Source organism: Nyctereutes procyonoides, unplaced genomic scaffold (assembly GCF_905146905.1).
Source record: "Nyctereutes procyonoides isolate TBG_1078 unplaced genomic scaffold, NYPRO_anot_genome, whole genome shotgun sequence".
Lineage (NCBI taxonomy): Eukaryota > Metazoa > Chordata > Mammalia > Carnivora > Canidae > Nyctereutes > Nyctereutes procyonoides.
Window position 1 is genome coordinate 20,875,229 of NW_026575047.1, and position 23,829 is coordinate 20,899,057.

Sequence of the window (23,829 nt, forward strand, 5' to 3'; positions counted from 1 at the left end):
GCACGTCAGATGGGGAAAGGACGGACACAAAGAATAAGCAAGTCAGATCTGAGAGATGGCCATGGAAGGCCGAGGGGGCTGAGAAACCACAGCGGCTGCTAGAGACAGGAGACTTGTGTAAACTCCCAGCTGGACACCTGCTAAGGGGCCCAAACACATGTTGGCCAGCTTCATTTCCTTTACATGGGTTTGGACCTGAGGCCTGTAGTTAGCAGCCATGTCTGTGAGAGCAGGTACCTGGTACCTGTGTGAGGCTGTCACCTGCAGTAGCCAGAAGGCCGGGTCCCCACCCAGGGCTCTCCTTCCCCACATGCCTGGGGGAAGAGGATAGGAGCCACACCATGTGAGGGACAGGATATGCCCCAGAACTAGCTGAGTTGAGCTGAGCCTGGAGTAGGTCCCTGAAGGGTGTGGGGAGGTGGGGAGGCAAACTTTGAACCAGCCGGCACTGAGGGAAGCCCCAGAGGTGCAGGAAGCAGGTATTATGAAAAATAGACCAGAAAGGTGGCCAGACACAGTAGTCTGGGATGGAGGGCTCCCCTGTGGCAATGCTCAACCCGTGGGATAGAGAGCCTGGTCCATGCCCTGTCCCCCAGAGGGTCAATGCAGATGTGCATTTCCAAGTTTCCCTGAGCTGGCCGCCCTCAGAGGTGGCCCCGTCACCCTACCATGTGCCCAATTTTCTTCCTTCTTCTCCCCCTCCTCCTTTCTGGAATCACCTCCCAAATAAACTATCTGTCTCCAGATCCTTGTCTTGGGCTCACCTTCTGCAAGACCATAGACAATTCAGTGGTTCTTGAGGGGGATGGTGGGGCATGTCAGGGAAAGTGTTCTCCTCTTGAAAATGGGTTTAGGGTCCACCTGTATGAAGCTCTGAGTGTGTGTGCGTATATGCATGTATGTGCATGTCTTTATATGTGTGTTGGGTTATATACATGGGGGATATGTGTGAATTACGTGTGTACAGATGTATATGTGGAGCAAGTGGGTACATGCATACAGGGTGTGTGTGCACATGTGTATGCTCACGTGTGCATGCATTACGTGGAGTGAGTGCATGTATGTGGTATGCGTACACATGTGAATGCATGTGTGTCTGTATATGTATGTGGAGTAAGTGGGGGCATGCACGCAGGGTGTGTGCACATGTGTATGCATGTGTCTATGTACGTGTGTGTATGTGGAGTAAGTGGGTGCATGCAGGGTGTGCACATGTGTACACGTTTGTACATGTGTGTATATGGAGTAAGGGTGCGTGCATGCAGGGCATGTGTGCACACATGTATGGGCGTGTGTGTGTATGTGGAGTAAGTGGGTGCACACATGTTGGGTGTGTGTGTGCATGTGTGTGTGTATAGTAAATGGGTGCATGCATGAGGGGTATGTGTGCACACATATGTATGCATGTGTCTGGGTGAATGCACCCGTGTGTCCCCGAGCTGACCTCGGGTCACTGGCTGCAGGGCTCCAGCCTGCCTGAAAGGGAAGGCACAGGTGCATCTTGCCCATCGGTCCCCCTCCCCTCCCTCTGTGTAGGTTTCGGGGTTGCAAGGTGTTCCCAGGGGCATGTACGACGGTCCTGTGTACGAGGTGCCAGCCACACCCAAATATGCAACTCCTGCTCCCTCTGCCAAGTCCTCGCCTTCCAAACACCAGCCCCCGCCCATCAGAAACCTCCACCAGTCCAACTTCAGTTTATCAGGTAAGAGGCTCCCCACGCCCACGGCGCTTCCCAGCGGACCCCGCAGGCACTAGCTGAGAAAGCAAGGGGCTGGTGGGGAGCCCCATCACCTCTCCTCCTGGGAGCGGCAGAGTGGGCGGGGGAGGTCAGGAAACAGAGGGAGCCCACAGGGGCTACACAGAGATACCTGACCCTGGCTATGAAGTCTGCACAAAAATTGGCCGAGCTCATCCTTAAGCACACCTTCCCTGTGAAGCTGACCGTGGTCCCTCGGCCCCAGGGATGCTGCAGTTTCATCAGCTCGTCACAGGAGGGCAGACACGCACATGCCTGGGAGGCTGAACTGGAATTCTGTCCCCCAGAGTATTCGAGGCATGTTTATATACCCTGGGCTAGGAGCTAGGAGTACCGTGATGAATGAGACACAGCTGGGCTGCCCCCACTTTTGCTCCGGGGTCAGCAAATGTCTTAAAGGACCTGATCATAAATAGTCTAGGTTTTGTCAGCCAAGAGGCAAAATTGAGGGTATTAAGTAGCCATTTCAAATGCAGCATTGAAAAATACTCTTAAAAAACGTAAAAAACTATTCTTAGCTCATGGACTATACAAAAACAGGTGATGGCCAAGCTTTGTCAATCGTCCATGGTTTGCAGACTCTGATCTAACAGGAGTGAGAGCCATTTAAACAAAAGCTGGTATGTTTGGCAAAAGAGAGTGGAGGGGCAGAAAGAGATGAATATCCATTTAAATTGTGGGAGCATATATCGGAGGAGTGTCTGTCTCAGCGATTATGCAGTGGGGGCACATAAGCTGTGGTGGGGCGTGGGTCCCCAGTGCAGCTCATTTTACTTTCCATGAGACTACATGCAAGACTTTCTCACACACTGAGTGTGATTCCAGTCTTTAAAGATAACTAGTAATTTTTCCACAAATGGACCCACAACACAACTCAAGTAGCTCATCTGATGCTCAGTCGACAGAACAGAGACTGGACGCAGTCCCAGGACAAGGCCCCTGGGTGGGGTTGCATGGAGTTTGCAGACTAGGCCTCTCTTCTCAAGACATGCGATTCACCATTGCTATTAAATACAGAGGGCAAGCCCCTCTATCGTAGAACTACAGAAACACTGAATAGAAAGTCTGCTGGAAGGGTCCCACCACTGCCACCCAGTGCCCTGGTTGGTGCTCCGTCTCTCCCAGACCCACTGTACCTCTCTGGCCAGCTTCAGGGCAAGTTAACAGGTGACTTTGCTCGCTACCAGCACCGTAGGCTTTCTGACATCAGGAATGATTTCACAGATGCCTTTTAAATATCCGCATGATGTCCCTTTATAGAGGTGCAGCGTGATTTACTGCACTAGTGTCCTTTTGCCCGACAGGTGTTTGCGAAGTAGCTGACCTGTAACCAGCAAGATGGGGAGATTATGAGAGAAATGGGCACTAAGCACTAGGCCTGACTTCTGGTTCTGGAACTTAAGGAAGTTCCTGGTTTACCAGAAAGACGTGGTATCTTCCAAGGGGACCATGAGAAAATCAGCACACGACACCACGTCCATAGTGGCTTTCAGGGATCAGACAGTGGCAGAGATGGAAGGTACTCCACCTGCGCTACTCTCACTTTACAGAAAAGGAAGTGAAGGCCACGGGAAGGGTGGGTCTGATTCCAGATCATCCGGATTCCAGACATGACTTGTACTGGAACCTATCTTCGGACTGGACCCCGGAGCCCTCTCACGCTAGCTCTCCTTTTTACCTTTGTCCATCAGTCACTAGTTATTCACTGAAGACATATTTTATTGAGCACCGGGCCCTGGGCTTGGTGCTGGAGCTTTAAATCTTTAACTGCAAAAGAATGTGTAAGATTGGAACAAATGGTTGGCTTTGCAGATTTAAAACAAAAAAAGTGATGTCTCTCCTCCACGCAGATCTGGCCATTGCAAACCAGGTGGGTAGTTCTGAGCTCTGAGTAGTTCATACGCACACACACACACACACACACACACACGCACACGCACACATACGTGCACTCCCATGCATACCGTACATAAACACCTTTGGAGCATCAGGCTCTGCTGTGTGTTGTTCTGACTCCTGGAGAAGCAGGGGCTATGGAGACAAACCAGTTGGGGCTGGAATCCTGGCCCGCCCACCCTCCAGCTCTGTCCCCCAGGGTGCATGACCTGAGTATCCGATTCCTCATCTGTAAATTTGGGGTAAAAGCACCCCCTTCATAGTACTGCTGTATACCCTAAACTCAACCTTGTATGTTAAAGCATCAACTCTGTGCCTGCACACAGTAGGGCACTCTGTTCATGTGTCTCAAGAACATGGAACCAGGCAAGAAATAGTGCAGGGTAGTCAGGGCTGCAAGAGGGTGACCCCAGGGCCTGAGAGCAGTGAACCCATGGATGTTGGGGAGCCGTCCCAGAGGTGAGCCTGGGTGGAGAGGCTGGAGGGCGTGTCCGGACAAGGGCTCGGCATCCCTGCCCTCCGGGGCAGCAGGTGGAACCTGTCAGAAGTGATGGGCTCCGTCTCTTTCAGGTGCCCAGATAGATGACAACAATCCCAGACGCACTGGCCACCGCATCGTGGCGCCCCCCGGAGGCCGCTCCAACATCACCAGCCTCGGCTGAAGGCGGACGAGTGGATGGATGAGCTAGGAATAATGTCCATTCCTTTCCCTGTCAGGGTCTGGGAAACCCGCAGTTTAATTTGGTACTGATGGGGGGAAAATTGAATGATGTTCTTTCCTCTTTTGTTTAGGAAGAAGTGGTACTAGTGTGGTGTGTTTGCTTGGAAACTCCTTGCCCCACAGTTGTGTGTTCATGCCGACTCCACCTCAGAGCATGGGGTCTCCATTTCCCTCCTTAGTGAACACAGGTTCTAGCATCGTCTTGTACTGTCCCCTCCACTTCTGACTCCACAGGCTCCATGATTCTCGGGGTGGTTCCTTTGCACCCTTGTAGCTGTTCTAGGATAGTTGATGCATGTTACTGAATTATGTATGCAAGTCTGTGAGTGCATCTGACGGAACATCGCCGAGGACCAATGTAGACACAATGCCGAGACCTCAAGCCCTCAGGGGCAACTCCAAAACTCAATGCGAAGATGTTTACTCATTGCCCCCACCCCAGGTCCATGCTTAGAAGGCAGCCTGCCCCACCCCTCCCCACCCCACTCCCATTGAGAGAACCTTCTGTGAATTCTCAGAGGCAGGGGAGCCTTCCAGTGCTTGCAGAGAAGCATCATCCACGTCCTGTGTCAGAAACCCTGGTCTCCGTGGCACTTGTGACTTGCCATGACGTCTTCTGGTCTGTGTGTCCTTCCAGCCAGCTCCGACTTCGGGCCTAGCCAGGTTCACACTCAGAAAGGGGTCTCCCCACCCCCATCAGGGCTGACAACAGTGGGGTGACAGCTGCTCCCTGTTGCCCCACTCCTGGTCCCTTCGAGGTGGTTGACGGGGCAGTCAGATTTTTAAAGTTTTGTACAAAGTTTTCCTTTGTAATCACCCCCATTTTTACTTAACAACTGACTTATTGTGGCTCTTATTTCTGAATTCAAAGCTTGTGAAAAAATAAAGAAAATAAACAGCCTGCTGGCCCAACTTGAGTACTTTCATTTAAGGGTGGCTGCTTGGTGAGGTGCAAATGCTCAGCACTCTTCCTCGTAATGATTGGAGTTGCTTCCCAGGACTCACTCTCGGTAGACACTGGGGGAAGCAGGGGAGAAAGGAGAGGGAGCCAGTCATGAGGTGTGGAGTGTTGATCTCAGTCCCAGAGGTCATGGTGGGAAAAGTAGGTGGCTTCTATTTTTTATTTATTTATTTTATTTTATTTTTTATTTTTTATTTTTAAATTTTTTAAATTTTATTTATTTTATTATTTTATTTTATTTTATTTTTTCAATTTATTTTATTTTAATTTTTTATTTTATTTTATATTTTATTTTAGTAGGTGGCTTCTATAACATGGTTTGAAAGCACACGTCCATTCCCTCCTGCCTGGCCCATCCTTGGTGCACTGTCTTCTTGTAGGTTACAGTCTACCTCAGACTGAGAACTCCAACCTTCTAAACATCACATTTCTTCCCTCTGGTTCCAGGAGCAGATGCACATCATGAGGAGTAAAAACTCAAAGTTGCGTGTCCCAATTTGCCACTAGTAGTAGTGATAGTGGTGATGATGGTGATGTTGGTGGTCATGATGGTGGCGGATAATAATGGTGGTGATGGTGATGCTGACGATCTTGATGATGGTGGTGGAGGTGGTGATGATGGTGAGAATGATGGTGATGCTGGTGGTGGTGGTGGTGGTGATGATGATGATGGTGATGATGGTGGTGGAGGTGGTGGTGATGGCGGTGATGATGATGTAATGATGATAGTGGTGGTGATGAGGCAGGCAGTATCTGTGTGGTACTGGCTACATGTTAGGTGCTCTGTGATGTGGGCTCTATTACTATCCCCCTTTTAGAGATGAATCCTAGAGAGTTCAGTGACTTTTCCAAGATCACACAGTGAGGAAGAGGCCAATCCAGTATTTGAATCCAGGACTCTTGAAGTTGGCTCAAAGTCCAAAGTTCCTTTCTCCTGATGACTAAGTTTTCCTGTCACTCAAGGCAGGATGGCTGTGGATGGTTCTACATCTACTTAATTGTTTTAGTGTATTCTCCATCTGCCTGGTTGGGCTAAGACACCTTAAGGTCCAACATGGTGTTGGCTCACAGTCTGTCACGGACTTTCCTGAAACAAGGCTAAATACACGGAAAGGTCAGGAATGAACGATAAGGCCTTTAGATGTTTGGCTGTGGCTCATTCAGATTATTAAAGGGCAACACAGAAACTTCCAGAAGAGTAAAGGTGGCAGCAGTGTTACCCCACTCTCCGGAAAGCATTCCTCTTCTGCACCATCCCCTAACCCATCCGGGGTGCAAGCAGAAGCAGCCCTAACACCCTCTCTCTAAGACTGACTGGTGGAACTACTGCCTGGCTGCATAACCGACTGAGGTCACCAGCCCCCCACTGTCCCACGTGAGGTTCCCCAGCTTCTGTGACTTCCAAGAGTCACAGTCACCGGTCCTGGTGGTGCAAGACAGACAAATCTTAAGTTTTGGAAGCTGTGCCACAACATTCTTTGTAAGGCACATGCTTCTCTTTTGTGTCCTGAGATGGTAGCAAGAGGTAGGGAGTGTTTCTCGGAAAGCTTTAGCGGAAAGCTATCTCTTCTCGCATCCATCTATCTACACCTGTGCTTGTCCTTTACCACGTCATAGTCTAGTCCCAGGTTCCAGGAATTAGGATGTAGACATCTTGGGTGGAGGGGCATTTTTCTATCCACAAGTCTTCTAAGTCTCCTTCCAGAAACTTTTTATCTTGCCACATTCAGGTATATGATCCATATTTCTCTAATCTTTGTGTTTAAGGAAAGGGAAGGCTCAAGACTCACTTCTTCTTATATAATATCCAGATGACCCAGCACCATTTATTGAAAACACCATCATTTCCTCGTTAGGGCTGCAGCGATGGCTTTATTGTAAATCAGGCGATCATAGCATATGAGTCTTTGGTCCCGAGGTACCCTGCAAAATGAATACTAAACCCTGGGCTGGGCTGGACTGAGTGTAGCCAGCTTCAAACTACCACCATGAAGCTAGTGAGCTTATAACTCATAGTTTAAGTGGGCTCTGGTGTCCCAGTAAGGGCTGGCCTGACCCCGCTATATCCGTTGGCCTATTTTTGCACCAGTATCTCATTTTGACTCTAAAACATAAGACTACAGCCAAGGTCTCCCCATCCATGTAAAGCCCCAGCCATTTTCTGCTACCCTCTGCACTGCCTGGCGTATTCTGGCCCCAGAGTCCGTGTGGCCACTTGGTTAAGGTGAGTGGACCAGAGAAGGCTGCTCCCAAGGCCTGTCAGACCTCTGCACACCCGGGGGTTGTTCTTTGGATCAAAGTGCATGTGGTCATGACTCTGCAGCACAAGGCGTGAGTCCTGATGATGCACATTTGCAGTGTCACTGGCCCTGCGTTTCTCTCCCATGACATCAACTTCTGGAGCAGAGGCGCAAGAAGAGTATTCTGAACTAAAAGGACTTTTACCAAATTGAAGTTTCCTTCCCCATTCCCCTCTTCCTTTCTTTTCCTTCCCACCAAGTGACTGGATTGCCAGACACTGTGCTCATCAGAGGGGATGCGAGGGAAATGCATTCCGGGGGAAGGTCAGGTATGAAATTATTACCCCAAACATCTAACTGCGCACTTTGCCCACTCCCAGGAAGAGTAGCAGAAGCGTATCGCCAGCTCCTGGTGTTCCCACACAGGGAGGGGCGCCCACTCTCTTGGGGGGAGGAAGGTACAGGGGCTCTCCTGGCCTTTCTCACTCCTTCCCCAGAGAAGGAGATGCACCTGCTTGCTCTGGGAAGAAGGAAATGAGTGTGCCAAGTGGTGCCTTTTGCTGTCTCCAAGGAGATGATGGACCTCAGGACACACACTACTCCTTGGACGCGGTTTACCATGAAGTCAGTGATGTATGCACAGACCCCTCCCCAGCCCCGGGGGTGGGCTTGGCGATATCTCCAGTCATAGTTTCTGTACAGTTTCCACAGCCAGAGGTTTGAACTGCACATCCCTGAGGATCAGGTGACAGTGGGGAGGCTGTGGGCATTTCCAGGGTCAGGTGAGGGCAGGTTGACTGGGGTTCGGTGGGCCTGTTTCTGTGTGCAGCTGAGGTAACGCTGGCTGGCCCGGCACAAATGGCTGCTGCTGTGCCACCTCTCCTGCATCACGACACAGAGCCTGTAGTCCCGTGGCACCCGGCACCAGAAGCTGTGTGGCACAAGGGGAGGGATGGAGGTCCACAATCTCCCAGCTGTCACATGTGTTGAATTTCGAGAAGGGGGGAAACATTAGAACTAAGTGGACTGCAGAGGGGATTAGGCCATCCGCTGATTTACAAAATTATTTTACTTTCGGATTTGTGATTTTGTGGAATTCATCAGGCTTTTAAAAAATGTATCACTCATCCTCATCTCCTTCCTCATTCTGAATATTCACTCTCATCCCCCCTGTAGTTTCATTTGCTTTTCATGCTCTTCTCCCCCAAATGTACAGATTCCAGCAGCCCCGCCCCAGATCTGGGTCTCTCTGCTCTTCTGATCTTGCCATGTTTCGGGGTTGTTCCCATGGCAGAGGCTTGTGTCTGGAGCCATGTGTGTGGCCAGGTAGGAAGAGAACGAGCCTTTGTGGCCTCAGGGTCAATCGCAGCCCTCCAACGTGGCTCCATCAGATACCAAGCCCGGGTGCCCATCTCCCCGACTGCTCTGCCAATGTCCCAACTGGTTCCAAATGTGCATGGGAAATAAAGGCATGTTAATTAAGCGGCAAAATACAGGGTGCTAAGAGCCTAAGGGGAGGCTCTGATCTTGTCTGAGGGCCGCGGGGAAGGCTCCTGACAGGAGTCCTGCTGCTGAGGTGTGGGTGAGGTTTATGGGCTCGTGAGGCAGCGACGAGGGGTGGGGGTAGGGCGGTTCCAGGGGGGCAGCGGGAATGTCTTATGCAAAAGCCCAGTGGCGGGGGGGAGGGGCAGGCACACAGGAGGCCGCGAGTGGAGACTGGCTGGGTGAGGGCGAGGGCATTGCGGGCCCAGGCTCTGGGACCCCCGGGGCAGGTTCACAAGCACAGCACGCCCAGCGCAGGGGTGTGGACACATCGCGGCCCACCTCCTCCATCCATCCCATCTGGGTGGTGGGTAGTCACGGAGGTGGACCGGGAGGGAACGGCGGTCCATGTAATTTTGCCTTTTCTCCTGAGAGCAAAGAATACCGCCGAAGCGCCCCAGCCAGAGGGCTCTGGGCCGTGTGGGCCGGGCAGGGGAGGTGGGGCAGGGCAGCAGGCCGGGCCGGGCGGTTAGGGGGGTCCTGCAGCAGCAGCAGCCTCTAGATCAGCACCGAGGGAGGGTCAGGACAGACCCCGGGCGGCCAGAGGGGGCCACAGAGTCTACGGCTTCCTCCTTGCTGAGCTCAGGCTGCACGGGCGGTGCGCGTGACAGAATGAATTCGTGAATTCATCCGCCGTCCCCTCCTGGTCCACCTCCCTCCACCTCCGTGACACCCCATAACACAGCCTGTAACACGGCCGGGACAGGAATGGATGGGGGGGCGGTGGGCCGCGATGCGTCCACCTGCCCTGCACTGGGCGTGCTGTGCTTGCCAACCCCGCCCGGGCATCCCAGAGCCTGGGCCAGACGCCGCAGAGAGTCCCGTGGCTTCTGGCGTCCACGCTGGCTTCCGACCGGGAGGCAGTTGCATGATGGAAGGCACCTCCACGCTCCCGCCGGGAGCCCCAAGAGTCCATCGCAGACAGTTCACTGTGCCCAGACTGTGCCGAGCACACGGCTGCACAGCAGGGCTGAAGGAGGGCCCGGCGTGTGACACAGTCCCTTGGGCTAGGAGGCCACGCTCCAGGAGCAAAACCATCTTCACGCAAGAGCTGCGGAAGCTGAGCTGCCTTCTATCCCGCAGAGAGGCTGGTACCGCCAGGGGTCTGCATTTCCCAAGTTCAAGTCACCGGATCAGACACTCACTCCCGGCTCCAGGATGCCCCTGTGAGGGGACCCATGGGACAAAAGCGGTTTCTGTGTCAACCAGGTTCTCAAAATAGGGCAAGAAGGAACCCACAGCTTGTCAGCAGACCCGGCATAGTGACGGAATGCTTTATTTAGCCACGAGAGGGGGCTGCTGGCCAACTCTGGAAATTCCGCAGCTGCTGGGTCAGGACCTGATGCTCTGACAGGAAGCATCCTTAACGCGCCAGGTAACCGTCGCGGATGACTTCTTCTGTCCCAGAGCCACGCTCTCCTAATAGTGTTATTTAGATTTTAAGAAATAAAAATTCAAGCCACAGACGGGCCAGGAAATCCCCGTGACAGGGGTTCCTGGAGCCCGGCGCCCACTGCATTCTGGAAATCTGTGGAATCACAGAGCCCTCTGTCCAGACTTGCTGGGAGCCGACACACTTTGACTCAGGTCAGTGAGTGATGCCCCCAGGGGGACCTCTGGCCACGTCTGGAGACACCTTTAGTTGCCACACCTGGGGGGGTGCTCCTGGAATCTGCTGGTTCAGGGTTGCTGCTAAACATCCCACGACGCACAGAACAGCTCCTGCCCCCAAACGAGGAATGATCTCACCCAAAGTGTCCATGGTGCAGAGGGTGAGAATCTCTGATTTCAATGGAAATAATAATTTTCTGTCCAGGTGGGAAAGGCCTCTCCTAGCTGTGGTTTAAATATGGCCAGTCTGGAAGGTTCTGGATTCTCTCCCTGACCAGGCGAGCAGCAGAGCCCCCTGGGGAACAGGTCTCCTGGTGGTGAACTGCTGTCCCCTCCCGGGGGAAGGCCCCACTGCAGGTGTCACTATGCATCCGTGGGGCCTCAGGACCCCAGTGGGGGTGATGTAGGCCTGCAGGCCAGTGATTCCATGGTCTGTGTCAGGGTCACAGGGCCCTGAGACTCACCCCCCAAAGTGACCGGGAGTTAGCTGCTGGCTGAGCCAAGGGGGAATGGATCCAGATGAGTGGCCAGGTGCATGGGACATGGCACACAGGACAGAGAGCACGAGGTGACAGAAATAAATGGTGAAGAGGCTTCAGGCTGGAAGACCCCAGCCCTCCAGAGACCCCTGCACTCCCAGCAGAACTCCTCGGAGCGTCCGGGGTACAGGGGGGCCCTGGGCTGGTGTGAGTCGGCCTCACGCTGGGCAGGCAGCTTTGGGGGGCAGCAGGACACGGTGGGGTGGACGGCTTAGGCAGCCAGAGGAAGAGGTCGCTGAGGAAGGGAGCCACGTCTGGAAGCCAGAGAGGGAGAGAAGCGCACACAGGTGTTCCACAGGGGCTTCTAATTCACAGGCGGTAGGGTCCACCTTTCTCATTGAGGCTTTGTCAGGTACTGTCCAGCCGTCTCCATCCAGCCGCCTCACAGTGAGCCTGGGAGGCAGAGGGGGACCCCCGTCCCCCCGGTGGCCCTCACCATCTCACCCGGGTGGGGCGGGCAGGCGGCCTGCAGGCCAGGTCCTCCGCTTTGGCCCCGATCCCTGAAAACTACAAATTGGTTTTCTCCCTTAGCAGCTTCTTGGGGCTCTCGCCGTCACCAGCTTCATTTTCTTGCTGGTTCAGCCTTCTGCTGTTTAAGACATGGAAGCAAAGCAAGCAGCGGTCAGAACTCGGATTCCAGATCTGTCGGAGGCAAAACTCACCCAGTCACATCAGAGGAAGAGGCAGTGACAGGTGATCTAAACCAGTTTCCTTCGACCGGGGTTGTGAGGAGACAAGCACAGCTCCCAGCTTCCCTCTGCTTGGTGGGGGGCTCACCTGAGGGCCACAGGGAAAGGAAGACCCGCCCCCACTCAGATGACTGGGTGCCCAGGCCACATTTACCGTACAGCAAATCCCAAGGCAACTGTGGCCCGTGAGGGCCTGGCGTGGGGGGGGGGGGTGACTGCCAAGCCATACAGGCTGGGTGCTGGTGGGACGTGGAGCTAGGCTGTGGCCTGACCCAGCCAAATCGGACACGAATAATGACAAGGGTACCAACACCCCCCACCTTCGCCTATCATTTCTGGGACCCTCTGGCTAACACCTCTGAGAAAGGAGCCCGTTTTCCTGCTTTGGGTGGTCAGTAAGCATCCACAGGCAGTACGCCAGGGCCCCCGCTGTACCTGAGTGATCCCGAGGGGTGGGCCCCCAAGGCAGGGTCATCGTCGGTGGGCTCCCCAGGGTCCCCTCTCTCCCGGGGTGGGGGCTTCTTTCTTCTCGTCCTTACGGGCTTCTCTGCGGAAGATGCAGAAAGCCAGGCATTGGCTCTGTGACCCCAGCACATGACTGCTGGCACTTTCTGGGTACTCTCTGGGCATTTTCTGGGTACCTCTGTGGCCAGGCAGCCAGGCACTTTCTGGGTACCTCTGCGGTCAAGTATGCTCTTATACCCATTGAACTTGTAGGGAAACTGAGGCCGGGAGTGAGGCGCTTTCCCAAGGCCCCACAGCCATTAAACGGCAGAGCTGGGACAGGAGCCCAGGGCTGTCAGGCTCCCGCTGTTTCAGCCACACTGAGCTGACCTGAACATTGGAGAACACAGCACCTGTACGGTAGCCTTTGTTTTAGCACACCCCTGTGTTCTTAGGCACCTCCCCGCTCTTCCCCGTGAGCACACTACACCTGTGAAATCCCTGAAGTTGCTATGGGCAACCAGATAATTCGTGGAGGGGGAATCATTCCCATCTTATGGACGGGGACACAGAGACTCAGCTGGTGAGCTGCAGACCTAAGAATCGAAAGTGCTGGATGGTGGGGAGCCGGGGGCCCAAGCGCCACCCTAACCGAGCCGCTCATTCACAGACAAGCACAACACAGATACACACATGGTGAGTGGCAGACACGGGACTAGAATCCACATTCCCAGCCTGGAGAGCCTCCCGCCATGCTCACACCCCCCCATGACTTACCTGACACTCCACGCTTACTTGGCAATGGTCTGCTTTGGGCAAGGGGCACCCGGGCCAGCGCTGCCAGCTCAGACATGAAGCTCTGCTCGGCCTCCTGAAGGCAAGGAGGCGGGTTCATCGGGGTGTCCTCAGCCCAGTCCCGCCTCCCCGCCACAGCGAGGCTGGCGCTCCCGAGGGTGGCTGACGGGGCTGTGTCCTGGGGTGCAGACAGGTCTCCCAGCAGCACCCCAGAGGCGGCAGGAGTGAGGCAGATGCATGTGCAAGGGAGGGAGCTGGCGTGTTCCAGCTCCTGCCAGAGAACTGTCCATCCTCACTCACGCCAGCCAGGGACCACCCCCCCCTTTTACAGATGAGAACATTGAAGTGAGGGCCCAGTGAGGGCCCGGTGAGGGCCACAGAGGGGGAGCAGCAGAGCCGGGGTCGAACCTGCTTCTGCCCGCTTCCAGAGCCTGAGTTCTTAACTGCCGACACTGTGGTTTAACCACAGACCTGGCTTCCGTGATTTATTAACTGTGATGCTAGATGGTGACCTAACCTCTCAGAGCCTCAGTGTCCCCATCTGTAACTGGAACACAGCAGTGACCCCATCCTCTATCGGAGGATGACATCAGATGGTTTATGTACCACTCCCGGCTCAGTGACAGGTCCTCGGTTACTAGGGGTTAACCACCATTGCTGTCGTTTTTTGCGTGACGCACTGGGGGTAAATACCCTGAAAGACCCAATGCTGTTAAGTGCTTCCATTCTGGAATTTTTTTTTTTTTTTGAGAGAGGGAGAGACAGTGAGCGAGCACATGCCTGCACATGCATGCGAGTGAGGGAGGGGCAGAGGGAGAGAGAGGATCTTAAGCTGGCTCCACGCTCAGTTTGGAGCCCGACACCAGGCTCCATCCCACTACCCTGAGATCACGACCTGAGCCAAAACCAGGTGTTGGATACCTAACCGACTGAGCCACCCAGGCACCCTAATATTTGATTTTTTTTTTTTAAAGGCAGCCACTTTGCTTTATTGCCACACTTTATAATCTCACACTGATGAGACTTCCCTGTGATGAAGCAACCATTTATTTCGAGAGGGCTGAGCCCTCTGTATGTCCTAGATAAAGAGCATCACCGCCTACGTGACACTGACAGGCCCATGTGGTGGCCATCCACGCACACAGAGGAGCTCACTTCTCCAGCGCCACAGACATGAGCCAATGAGTGCTCCGGGCCTGGCCCCGGGCTGGGCGCTGCAGACACTCTGGGGAGACAACGTGGCCCTGCTGACCCCCAGGCTCACGGTCAAGCCATCCGCCCATGATGACCTCACTGAGCCAGGGCTGAGGTCTCTCTGCTGACCTGTGATCATGAGAGTGGCCTCTTGCTATTCCCATTCCTCTTTAAACCTCTGCCCACATGGTGAAGGCACTTTTCTGATACTTGTACCTGCAGTTGGGTCTCAAGCTGGGCTTCCAGGTGATCCATAGCCCTCGCCTTCTGCTTCCAAGCATCCAGGCGGATCTGCTGGTGCGCGGTGAACTGGGCCAGAAACTTCTTCTGCTGTGCCACCATCCTGGCAGAAGGAGCAAAGGCCATCAGCTGCCCTTGGCAGCCGGTTAATCAGAGGCCCAGCACAACGGTTTCCCAGGGGCCTGCTGAGTCATGGGAGTTGGTGGCCAGCAGCTGCCCTTGGGCCCTCAGAGCCATGAGACAAGAGTGGCCTTTGTTGGCACGATTTATGGGAGCAGCTCAGAGGGGTGGGGGCATCCCTGGGGTCCCGCGGCTGCCAAGTGACTGGACAGCAAGTGGCATCTTCATATGAGAAAATAATCTGAACCCAGGGGCAGGGGGACATGCTCCTGAGGACCAGAGGTCTCCCTAGCTACCCATCCATCCTGAAAACCTAAAACAGAAGGTTCATGTCCAAGCAGGCATCTGACAAATCCCAAATATGGGAGCACCCCTCCCCTGCTCCCCCCACCCGAGGCTTCTGTGTGGCAGTGCTCTGAGCAGAGGCAGCAGCCGGGCCCCTGACACCCAGGCAGCCCTCCTGGCTTTCAGGGGCAGAGACCCCTCCCCTCCGGCTCTGAATCACTCCCTTCCTGGGCTGACCTTCCTCTGACCCTCAGCAAACAGGAACATTCCACCCCACCCTCCTGGTTTGCATAACAGCTCTCTGCTTTTTGCTTTCTGACCTTTTTTGTTTTGTATTTAAAGTAGATTCCACGCCCCGTGGAGAACCCAGCACAGGGCTTGGAACTCTCTACCCTAGATCAAGAGCCCGATGCTTAATGGACCGAGCCACCCAGGCTTTTATTCTTTTAGACCTTTTTTTTTTTTAAAGTATTTTCTTTCTTTCTTTCTTTCTTTCTTTCTTTCTTTCTTTCTTTCTTTCTTTCTTTCTTTCTTTCTATTTATTTATTTTTGTAATAATAAATTTATTTTTTATTGGTGTTCAATTTGCCAACATACAGAATAACACCCAGTGCTCATCCCGTCAAGTGCCCCCCTCAGTGCCTGCCACCCAGTCACCCCCACCCCCCACCCTCCTCCCCTTCCACCACCCCTAGTTCGTTTCCCAGAGTTAGGAGTCTTCCATGTTCTGTCTCCCTTTCTGATATTTCCTACCCATTTCTTCTCCTTTCCCCTCTATTCCCTTTTTATTTATATTCCCCAAATGAATGAGAACATACACTGTTTGTCCTTCTCTGATTGACTTACTTCACTCAGCATAATACCCTCCAGTTCCATCCATGTTGAAGCAAATGGTGGGTATTTGTCGTTTCTAATGGCTGAGCAATATTCCATTGTATACATAGACCACATCTTCTTTATCCATTCATATTTCGATGGACACTGAGGCTCCCTCCCCAGTTTGGCTATTGTGGACATTGCTGCTAGAAACATCGGGGTGCAGGTGTCCCGGCGTTTCATTGCATCTGAATCTTTGGGGTAATCCCCAGCAGTGCAATTGCTGGGTCGTAGGGCAGGTCTATTTTTAACTCTTTGAGGAACCTCCACACAGTTTTCCAGAGTGGCTGAACCATTTCTTTCAGACCTTTTGTGACTGCTTTTCTCAAAGGGCTAACTGTCTGGACCTGAAGACAGAAGCGGTTTCTGGCCTTGGCAGGTAGGCAGGTAGCTGTTCGGGGAGTTTGCCCAAAGGCACAACATTGCACCTGGCTTTTGCTTCATGCTCTTCTGTCCCCCAGTAATCTCTTTCCCCTCTTCTTTGTATTGGCCTGGTGAGCTCCTACTCATCCTACCAGACCCCATCATTAATCCACCCATCCACTCCTTCACTTATACAGAGAGACACCTCAGGCCTGCCAGGTAGATACAGGTGCCAATATGAGACTCACGGTCCCTGAGTGCACAAAGCTGCATGGTGTGAGCTGGGGCTGGGGGGGAAATGTCGTTGGAAGAGCAGAGGTCGGTGCCCTGCGGGACAGCCTCTCCCCTCTCCCACACCCTCAAGGGAGCTGCGTTAATTTCCCGCGGGCTGCTCTGACACATGGCCACAAGCTGAAGCGGGCGACTTAACACAAGTGAAGTCTCTTCTCTCACGGCAATGGTGGCCAGAAGGGCTCCCTCCAAAGGTTCTAGAGGGGAGCCCCTTCCCTGCCTCTCCCCTCTCCCTCTCCCGGTGGCTGCTGGGGTTCCTTGGCTGGTGTCTGCTGCATCCCAATCTCCGCCTCCGTCTTCACATGGTCCTCTCTGTGAGTGATCGAGTCTCCCTCTATCCCACCTGCCATTGGATTCAGGGCCCGCTGGGACGATCCAGGATGATCTTGTCTCGAGATCTTTCACTTAATGGCATCTGCAGAGATCTTCCTTCCAAATAGGTCGCATGCACAGGCTCCACGGATTAGGACACGGACCCTCTCTTGGGGGCCCCCATGCAGAGGCTTAGGTAGCTTTTTGCTGGGAGCAGCCCACCCTGTGCCCATCTGCCAACAGCCTGTGGACTGGGCTAACGGGAATGGCCGGCGGTGACAGTACTACACAGGGAGGGGTCAGGGTGGGGCTTCACCCTGCGAGGCCCAGGGAGCCATGGAAGGGCCCAGGAGAGACCCAGGCTCAGCTGCCTCATGGTTATGGGGTGCCCGGGCTGTGGAGCGGACAGCAGGACGAGACAGGAGGCCAGAGGCCACAGCTCTCAGCCAGGAGGGGAGTGGCGAGGACGTGAGACAAGACAGTGGCCGAGAGAGGAGCCATGCTCTGGACAATCCTGCCCGAAGGGGGACAGCTGCATGTACCCTGGCTCCAGAGCACGAGCACCCTCAGCACTGCTGATCCTCCAGCACCTTCTGGAAGAAGGGAATGCCCTGGCTGTAGGCCTGGCGGAGGGTCTGAGGCACCTAGACAGGCATGCAAGCTCCTAAACCTCTTAGACTCATACTTGATTATGGAAATGGATACTGAAAAGACATCCCTTCTGAAAGAGTTCTGGTCGCAGAGCTGTTTCGATCTCTAGTGGCACCGTGCACAGTGCAGAAGGCACAGCTGTGACGACTCTGCCGGTGGTGAGGGACTTCAGGGCACGGGCCCTATGCCCCCTCGCCGTGGGCGCTGCTCGCTCTATGTGTGCTCTCTGACCGTAACATGTCTGTGAGGCAGGAGCTACTGCAACCTCACGTCACAGACGGGGAGCCTGAGGTTCAGGGCAGGAGGGGACCTGGCCAGCGTGTGGCTGTTGGAAGGGGCCATCCCACCAGTGTCGCTGGCACCCGAGACAGGCTCTCCCACAATCCCATGGCTCGCCAGAGATGCCATTTGGAATTTGCCTGTGGACTGACAATTGCTTCATGGGCTTATTCTTGTTGCTGCTCCTTTTAATCAATTATCTGTTGTCACGACACAGCTCGGTCCCTGGGTGTTCTGGCCGACTTTCTCTGTGAGTTCGGGAAAGACGGGAAGGGCACCAATGGCCACAGATGAGCCTCTAAGTCACAGTGAGATTCAGTCACCCGCATCCCCACTGGGCCCTGCTTCCATCTTCCACAAACCTGGCGGAGGTTGGGCTGGGGGTGGCTGAGGCTCCTCTTCCTGGGTCACTGGGGTCAAAGTACGGCCCTTGAACTACATCCATCAGAATCCCGGGAGAGGAGTGTGTTAACAACTGAGGTTCCTGGGTACCCTTCAAAGCCTCTGAGTCTGACTGTCCAGGTGTGGGGCCAGGGATCTGCATGTTCTCCAGTGGGAGACCCAAGTGAGCTGATGTTCCCTGCACCTGAGAACTGCCGGCCTATAGTTCAATGGAGATACAACTATTGATCATGCCTTGCAAACCCATGGCAGGACCACAGCTAATGGAGATTTATGGAGAAGGGATGGAGGGTGCAGTCTGACCGAGGGGATGGCCCTGTGGTTCTTGTTTCCTTAACAGTTGTCAGATGTGGGGCTGGGATTTCCTGTGGGGCATGGCACAGAGCCCACACTGCCATCGTGCAGGGCTGTGGTCGTCCTGCTGCTGCTCTGTCAAGACAAGGGACCTGCATCCCCAACCCGTCATCCTGCAGGGCCTCTCCCCTCCCCCAGCAGAGTACCTGTGCCCATTTCTTGCTGTTTACCTGCCTGTCTCCCCCTTCAGACTGTGAGCTCGGGGGTGACAGGTGTTGTCCCCAGGGGCTAGCTCAGGGCGTAGGAAGAGTAGATGCTTACAGGGTCATGTGGGTACAGCATCCACACCCCTAGATCACCGAGTGCTTGTCTGCCCTTTGGCTTCTTACGTCGAGCACCTGGGTCTATGCCTCATGGCTTTCTCTAGCCCCAGGAGTGTGTTTGGCCAGCTCAGGGGTGGGCTGGAGGGCTGGTGGTCTAACACCTCCAGGGAGGACCTTCAACCAATGTGGAGCAGGTGTTGGTAGACACGTCCTTATTTTCTGCATCCCTTGCTGGCATAATTGGAAGTAGAATTGTACACAGTCTCTCAGAAGGTCCAGGGTGGGATTGGGCCTCAGGTGCTGTGGAAACACCTCATTGCCCTGGGGTTTGTTTGCTTTTTTCCTGTTGTGGTAGGCCACACAGTGCCGAGAGGCGTCCCTCATGCCTGGAACCCATGAAGATGTTACATTCCATGGCAATCAGGTCTTTGCAGGCTTGATCAGAGTCACCAACTTTAAGACTTGGAGATTGTCCTGGATTATTTGGGTGGGTCTTAATCACAGGAATGCTACAAGCAGAGCAGTTTCTCTAACTGGAGCCAGAGAGATGTAGCAGGAGAGGAAGGCAGAGGATTTCCAAGCACCATAGAGGCCGTGAGCAAGGACCAGAGACAGGCCTCTAGGAGGAAGGGGTGGCCACCAACTGACAGCCACCACGCAGCGGGACCTCAGTTCTACCAGGAACTAGACAGAACCGACAGCCTGAGCAAGCCTGAAAAGATTCTTCCCAGAGCCTAGACAAGAGCCCAGCCAGCTGGCACCCTGATTTAGGCCGTATGAGGCCCAGAAAACCCAGCAGCACCTGCCAGGGCCTCTGAGCTACAGAGCCGTGTGGTTTGTAGCTGGCTGTGGTTACGCCGCAGTGCGAGACACCCATGGGCCTCGCATCCCTTGCCCTCACTGTGCTTCCTGGGGTTACCTCCAGAGTAAACAGCCTGACCCCCATTGTCGAGGGACCCCACCACCATCTGAACTCACTCATTCCCTCGTGCCAGGCCCCTTCTAGGGGCCGTGTGTCCAGCAGGAAGCCAGACAGAGACACATGCCATCAGATGCTGAGTGTGCAGCAGAGACGTCAGAAGAGGAGAGCTCACCTCTGGTGGACAGCCTCGCAGGCTTCGCCAGCTCCACCTGCCATCTGGCTCCTGGATGAAGGCTCCCCGAGTCCCTGCTTTGTCCGCAGCTTGTAATTCTCTGCTCTCTCACCTAAACCATTCAGCACACAAGATATCAGGGGGATGCCTGGGGATAGCCTCTGTGCCAGGTTTGGAGAGGGGCTGGGGCTCAGAGGTCAGTGGGGCACCTGACCTCAGAGTGTGCGGTTTACCCAGCACCCATGCTTCCCTGGGAGAGGCTCCATGTGCATGAGAAAGCTCAGCTTCCATCATAGACCTTGTGCCCAAGAGGAATATGACCCCTGCTCTCCCTGCAACTGCTCAGCCCCTCCTTTCTTTTAAGCACCAGGAGCTAGGGTGGCAAATACGGAAGACTTAGCATAAAGGGGCCACCACAAATAAAATGCACACTGAAAAGGAGAAAGGATTCGATGGACAGAGCTGCTGGTGTGCAGCCAGCCTCACGCATGTGAGTGCTCTCTGAGGGCCGAGGCAGTCTGGCCTCTGAGTCCGAGGTGCATGGACTGCATATCAGGTCATACTTCCACTGACCCAGCTGTGAGATGGCCAGCAGGCCACCAACCCCGCTGGACCTGAGCCTTCTAGAACACAGAGAGAAGTTTAAATGGATGGTCTCTAACCTGGATGATCTCTAGGGATGTCACATTCTCTAGCTCTTCAATTACTGAGTGAGGCAAAAGTTGCTCAATTAAGTTCTATCATTTCAATGCATTTACTGAAAAAGTCCTCCCATTAGAGCTGGGGTATCAAGGAAGCAGGAAATCAGAGCTGAGACGATGTGTAGAGGGCGAACCCTACCCCACAGATGGGGAAACCGAGACCTACAGGGGAAATGAACACCCTGGCTCCTGGACACTCTGCAGTGACTATCTCGTCTGTCTCCTGCTGGCCTCACCCAACCCTTCCTTTGGAAAACGATGATGTGTCTATCACTGCCAAGCTGATTTCCAGGCAGGTGCCCAGATTTTACTTGAGTCTAGGAACCAGATTCCTCACAACAAGGGGAAGACATGTGGCTGAGCCCACAGAGGGAATGAATATTCCCAGAAGACCACTCCCAGGACCTGCTGCCCATCGTTGGTCTAGGGGTCGATCCCAACACTGATTCCTGGGCAACTGAGGCAAAACCCATCTGAGACAGTGGGTTTCTACCCTGAAGCCAGGATGAGGAGGGACCATTACAAGCAGAGGCCCTGAGGAAACTGGCTTTTGTCTATTATTTTAGGCATATTACTGGTGGCCTTGGGGATACCATCCATTTCGTCACCTGGGTGGCCTCTTATGAGAGCCCATGGGGGAATTCTCTGGGTCTCAGGAACACCGTAGGGGCCACTGGCCTGTTGTCACTTGCTGTCACTACACAACTCTGATGGATGAGGTTCCCATCTCTCTGGCCACCAGTAAGCCCAGCGCCAAAATCTTGTCATGCTAGGGAAGGATCTGATGGCCTATGTCCTAGATCACGACCTCACTGGGACTCCCTCCCACCGTCCCGTCGTCCCGGTTCATCTGCTTTTGAATAATTCTATTGTACCACGTGTATAGCTCTTTAAATAGCTTTTTAAAAAGCCCCTTTTAGGGGGCAAAGTAGGAAAGAAAGAAAATGAAACAAAATGAAATTCCCTTAAATAACATTTGAAAAAGATGACATGCCATCGTGTGTCCCAAACTCAGCGCATGTGTGGCCCGCGGCCTGCGGGCTTCCCTGAGGAGGGGGCCGTACCCTGCAGGGCCTTCAGATGCTCCAGTTTCCTCTCCTCGTGGTCCTGCATGACCCTCCCGATCTGCTGGGAATATGCTTGCATGAGCCTGCTGACTCCAGCGCTGGTCACGTAGACGCTCTCCACAGCTGCCTCCATCAGTGTCCTCTGTGGCAGGAGGAGAAAGACTCAGCAAAGAAGTCACAGGGGGTCCCCTGCCTCCCCTCGTCCTGCTTCTTAGCTTCCACCACTCCCAACCTTGACTGGCCGGGTAGCAGACAGGGCGTGTGCTTGGCTTACACAGTCTCAGTGATCTTATTTCCATGGTCAGGGGTGGCGTGAGGCTGGCTGTATGACCCAGTTCTGGCCAATGGGACCCAATGTTAGGAAGAGACCACTGGGGGACCTTCCCTTCACGAACATTAAGGCAAAGCTTAGTGTAGGGGGAAGGTTTTTCTGTTTTCTTCTTCCTGCCTGGAACGCAGATCTGATGTCTGGAGGGGCAGTGGCCCCATTTTGAGACTATGAGGCAGAGAACTAACACCAAGAACGGTGGATTGGAAAGATAGAGCTGGTCCTTGGTCAGTCACGTTGCAGAGCCTCTGTGCCAGTCTGGAACCACCGACCTCCACATTACTTGTTACGTGGGATGAAGAACTTCTATTTACTTGCCATTTTGGCATGTCTTTGTTCCCAGCAGCAGTATACATTCTTTTTTTTTTTTTTTAGCAGTATACATTCTTAAGTGATATGCCTTCAGCCCAAAGTGGAGAGGAAATGCTGAGACACCCCATCATCGGGGACGTGTTGGCTATGCACCGGCAAAGTCACCCACCTTTACTTTAAGATGATGGGCAAAAGTCAGAAAAGGTCAGACTCAAGAGTCCTCATTTCAACAAATGTTTTTCTAATGGTTCCAGACTTTGGACAAGGAAAAAAAACAACCCATTTATTATTAGGCAGTTCCTACCTGCTGCGTGGTTGGTTATGCTATACAGTTTCTAGAGCTGTGCTGTCCACATCTTGTTACAGCACCTCCTGAGAGACTCTGCAGGTGTGCAGAGAGGCTGTGGAGGTGAAGAGGGTCGGGAAGCCTCACCGAGGGACTCTGACTCCACTCCTCCAAGGACCCTGGACCTGACCTTGCGTTTTCTGCCACTGAGGCTGTGGCCTGCCTGCACTTTGATTTAGGACACAGTTAGAACCCCCAGGAGACAGGAAGTCCCTCTTCCTCCCACGTCAGCCAGAGGACCCACTTGCAGCACCAGGCCTTCTGCTGCCTGTCTTCCTGCCACAGGGAGGCGCTGTCTGCCCCCCTCTGTGACCTGCCCCCTCTCCTGGTAGCTGGTAGATCCCATGGAGGGGAGATGTTGCCCGCCTGCATCACTGGCCCAGGGTCTGCCACAGGGCTTGGGGCCAAGAAGCTCCATGACTGGAGCTTGAATAAATGAACCTTCTTCCAGAAACTGAACACCTGTTCTTTCCTGTAGGGGTGTGTGTGTGTGGGGGGGGGGTATGGGGCACACTCCCACCCTATCCTGACTCAGAGTCCCTCTGGGAAGGGACCCCAGGTTTACACTTCATTCCATTTTCATGTTGTGAGCACTTATCAGGTAAAAGCTGTAGAATTTTAGGGAAAGGAAGTGACTCTCCCAATGTCACCAACTTGGCCCTGAGGTCTGGATGACATGCCGCAGACGTGCGATATTTGGGACAAGATGGGGCATCCCGGCAATGTGTGTCCAACTTCTTGGCCGTGCGTATAAGTGATTTTATTTGAATGAACAGGGTTGGGAAAGAAGTCCCGCAGCGTCCGGCGCACGGCAACGCCAGTCGCTGCTAGCTTCAGCTCTGCCTCACCTACGCGCGAGCTGGCCATGTACACTCTCTGCAGACTTCTGCAAAAGCGGAGGCGTCTCGCCTTTCCTTTGGTTGGAGGTGAGAGGCAGCCATGGGGAAGCAGAGCATGTGCTGGCCTTGGGGGCAAGACTGGGTTCCAGTCCCAGCTCTGCCCCTTCTTAAATCTGAAAGGCTATAGGCCTCAGTTCTCTCCACCGAACAAAGGAAAGAAAGCTAACCTTTCTGTGCAAGGTTTCAGGGTGAGCCTGATGAGAAGGGTGGCAGGTGGACTTAGAAGTACAGTGCTTATTACTCCTCCTCATTGTTATT

At 53.9% G+C, this 23,829-nt stretch overlaps 2 protein-coding genes across 6 annotated transcripts in view; one reads left to right on the top strand and one right to left on the bottom strand.

Moving 5' to 3' along the window:
• CRMP1 (collapsin response mediator protein 1) overlaps positions 1-5,639 on the top strand; it is a 73,882-nt gene extending 68,243 nt beyond the window's left edge. For both annotated transcript variants that reach the window (XM_055326236.1, XM_055326237.1), the window contains exons 13-14: positions 1,537-1,702; positions 4,223-5,639. In XM_055326236.1, coding sequence (XP_055182211.1) covers positions 1,537-1,702; positions 4,223-4,314 — 258 coding nt within the window. In that variant the 3' untranslated portion in view covers positions 4,315-5,639. The remainder of the gene's footprint in view (positions 1-1,536; positions 1,703-4,222) is intronic.
• Positions 5,640-7,178: 1,539 nt separating this feature from the next.
• Positions 7,179-23,829, bottom strand: part of EVC (EvC ciliary complex subunit 1) — a 69,122-nt gene continuing 52,471 nt past the window's right edge. For 3 of the 4 annotated variants that reach the window (XM_055326234.1, XM_055326232.1, XM_055326235.1), the window contains 6 exons: positions 21,684-21,828; positions 19,919-20,030; positions 14,605-14,731; positions 13,177-13,270; positions 12,391-12,502; positions 7,179-11,855 (listed from right to left, as the gene is read on the bottom strand). In XM_055326234.1, the coding sequence (XP_055182209.1) occupies positions 11,774-11,855; positions 12,391-12,502; positions 13,177-13,270; positions 14,605-14,731; positions 19,919-20,030; positions 21,684-21,828 (672 nt within the window). In that variant the 3' untranslated portion in view covers positions 7,179-11,773. The remainder of the gene's footprint in view (positions 11,856-12,390; positions 12,503-13,176; positions 13,271-14,604; positions 14,732-19,918; positions 20,031-21,683; positions 21,829-23,829) is intronic. The other variant, XM_055326233.1, reaches the window with a different exon arrangement.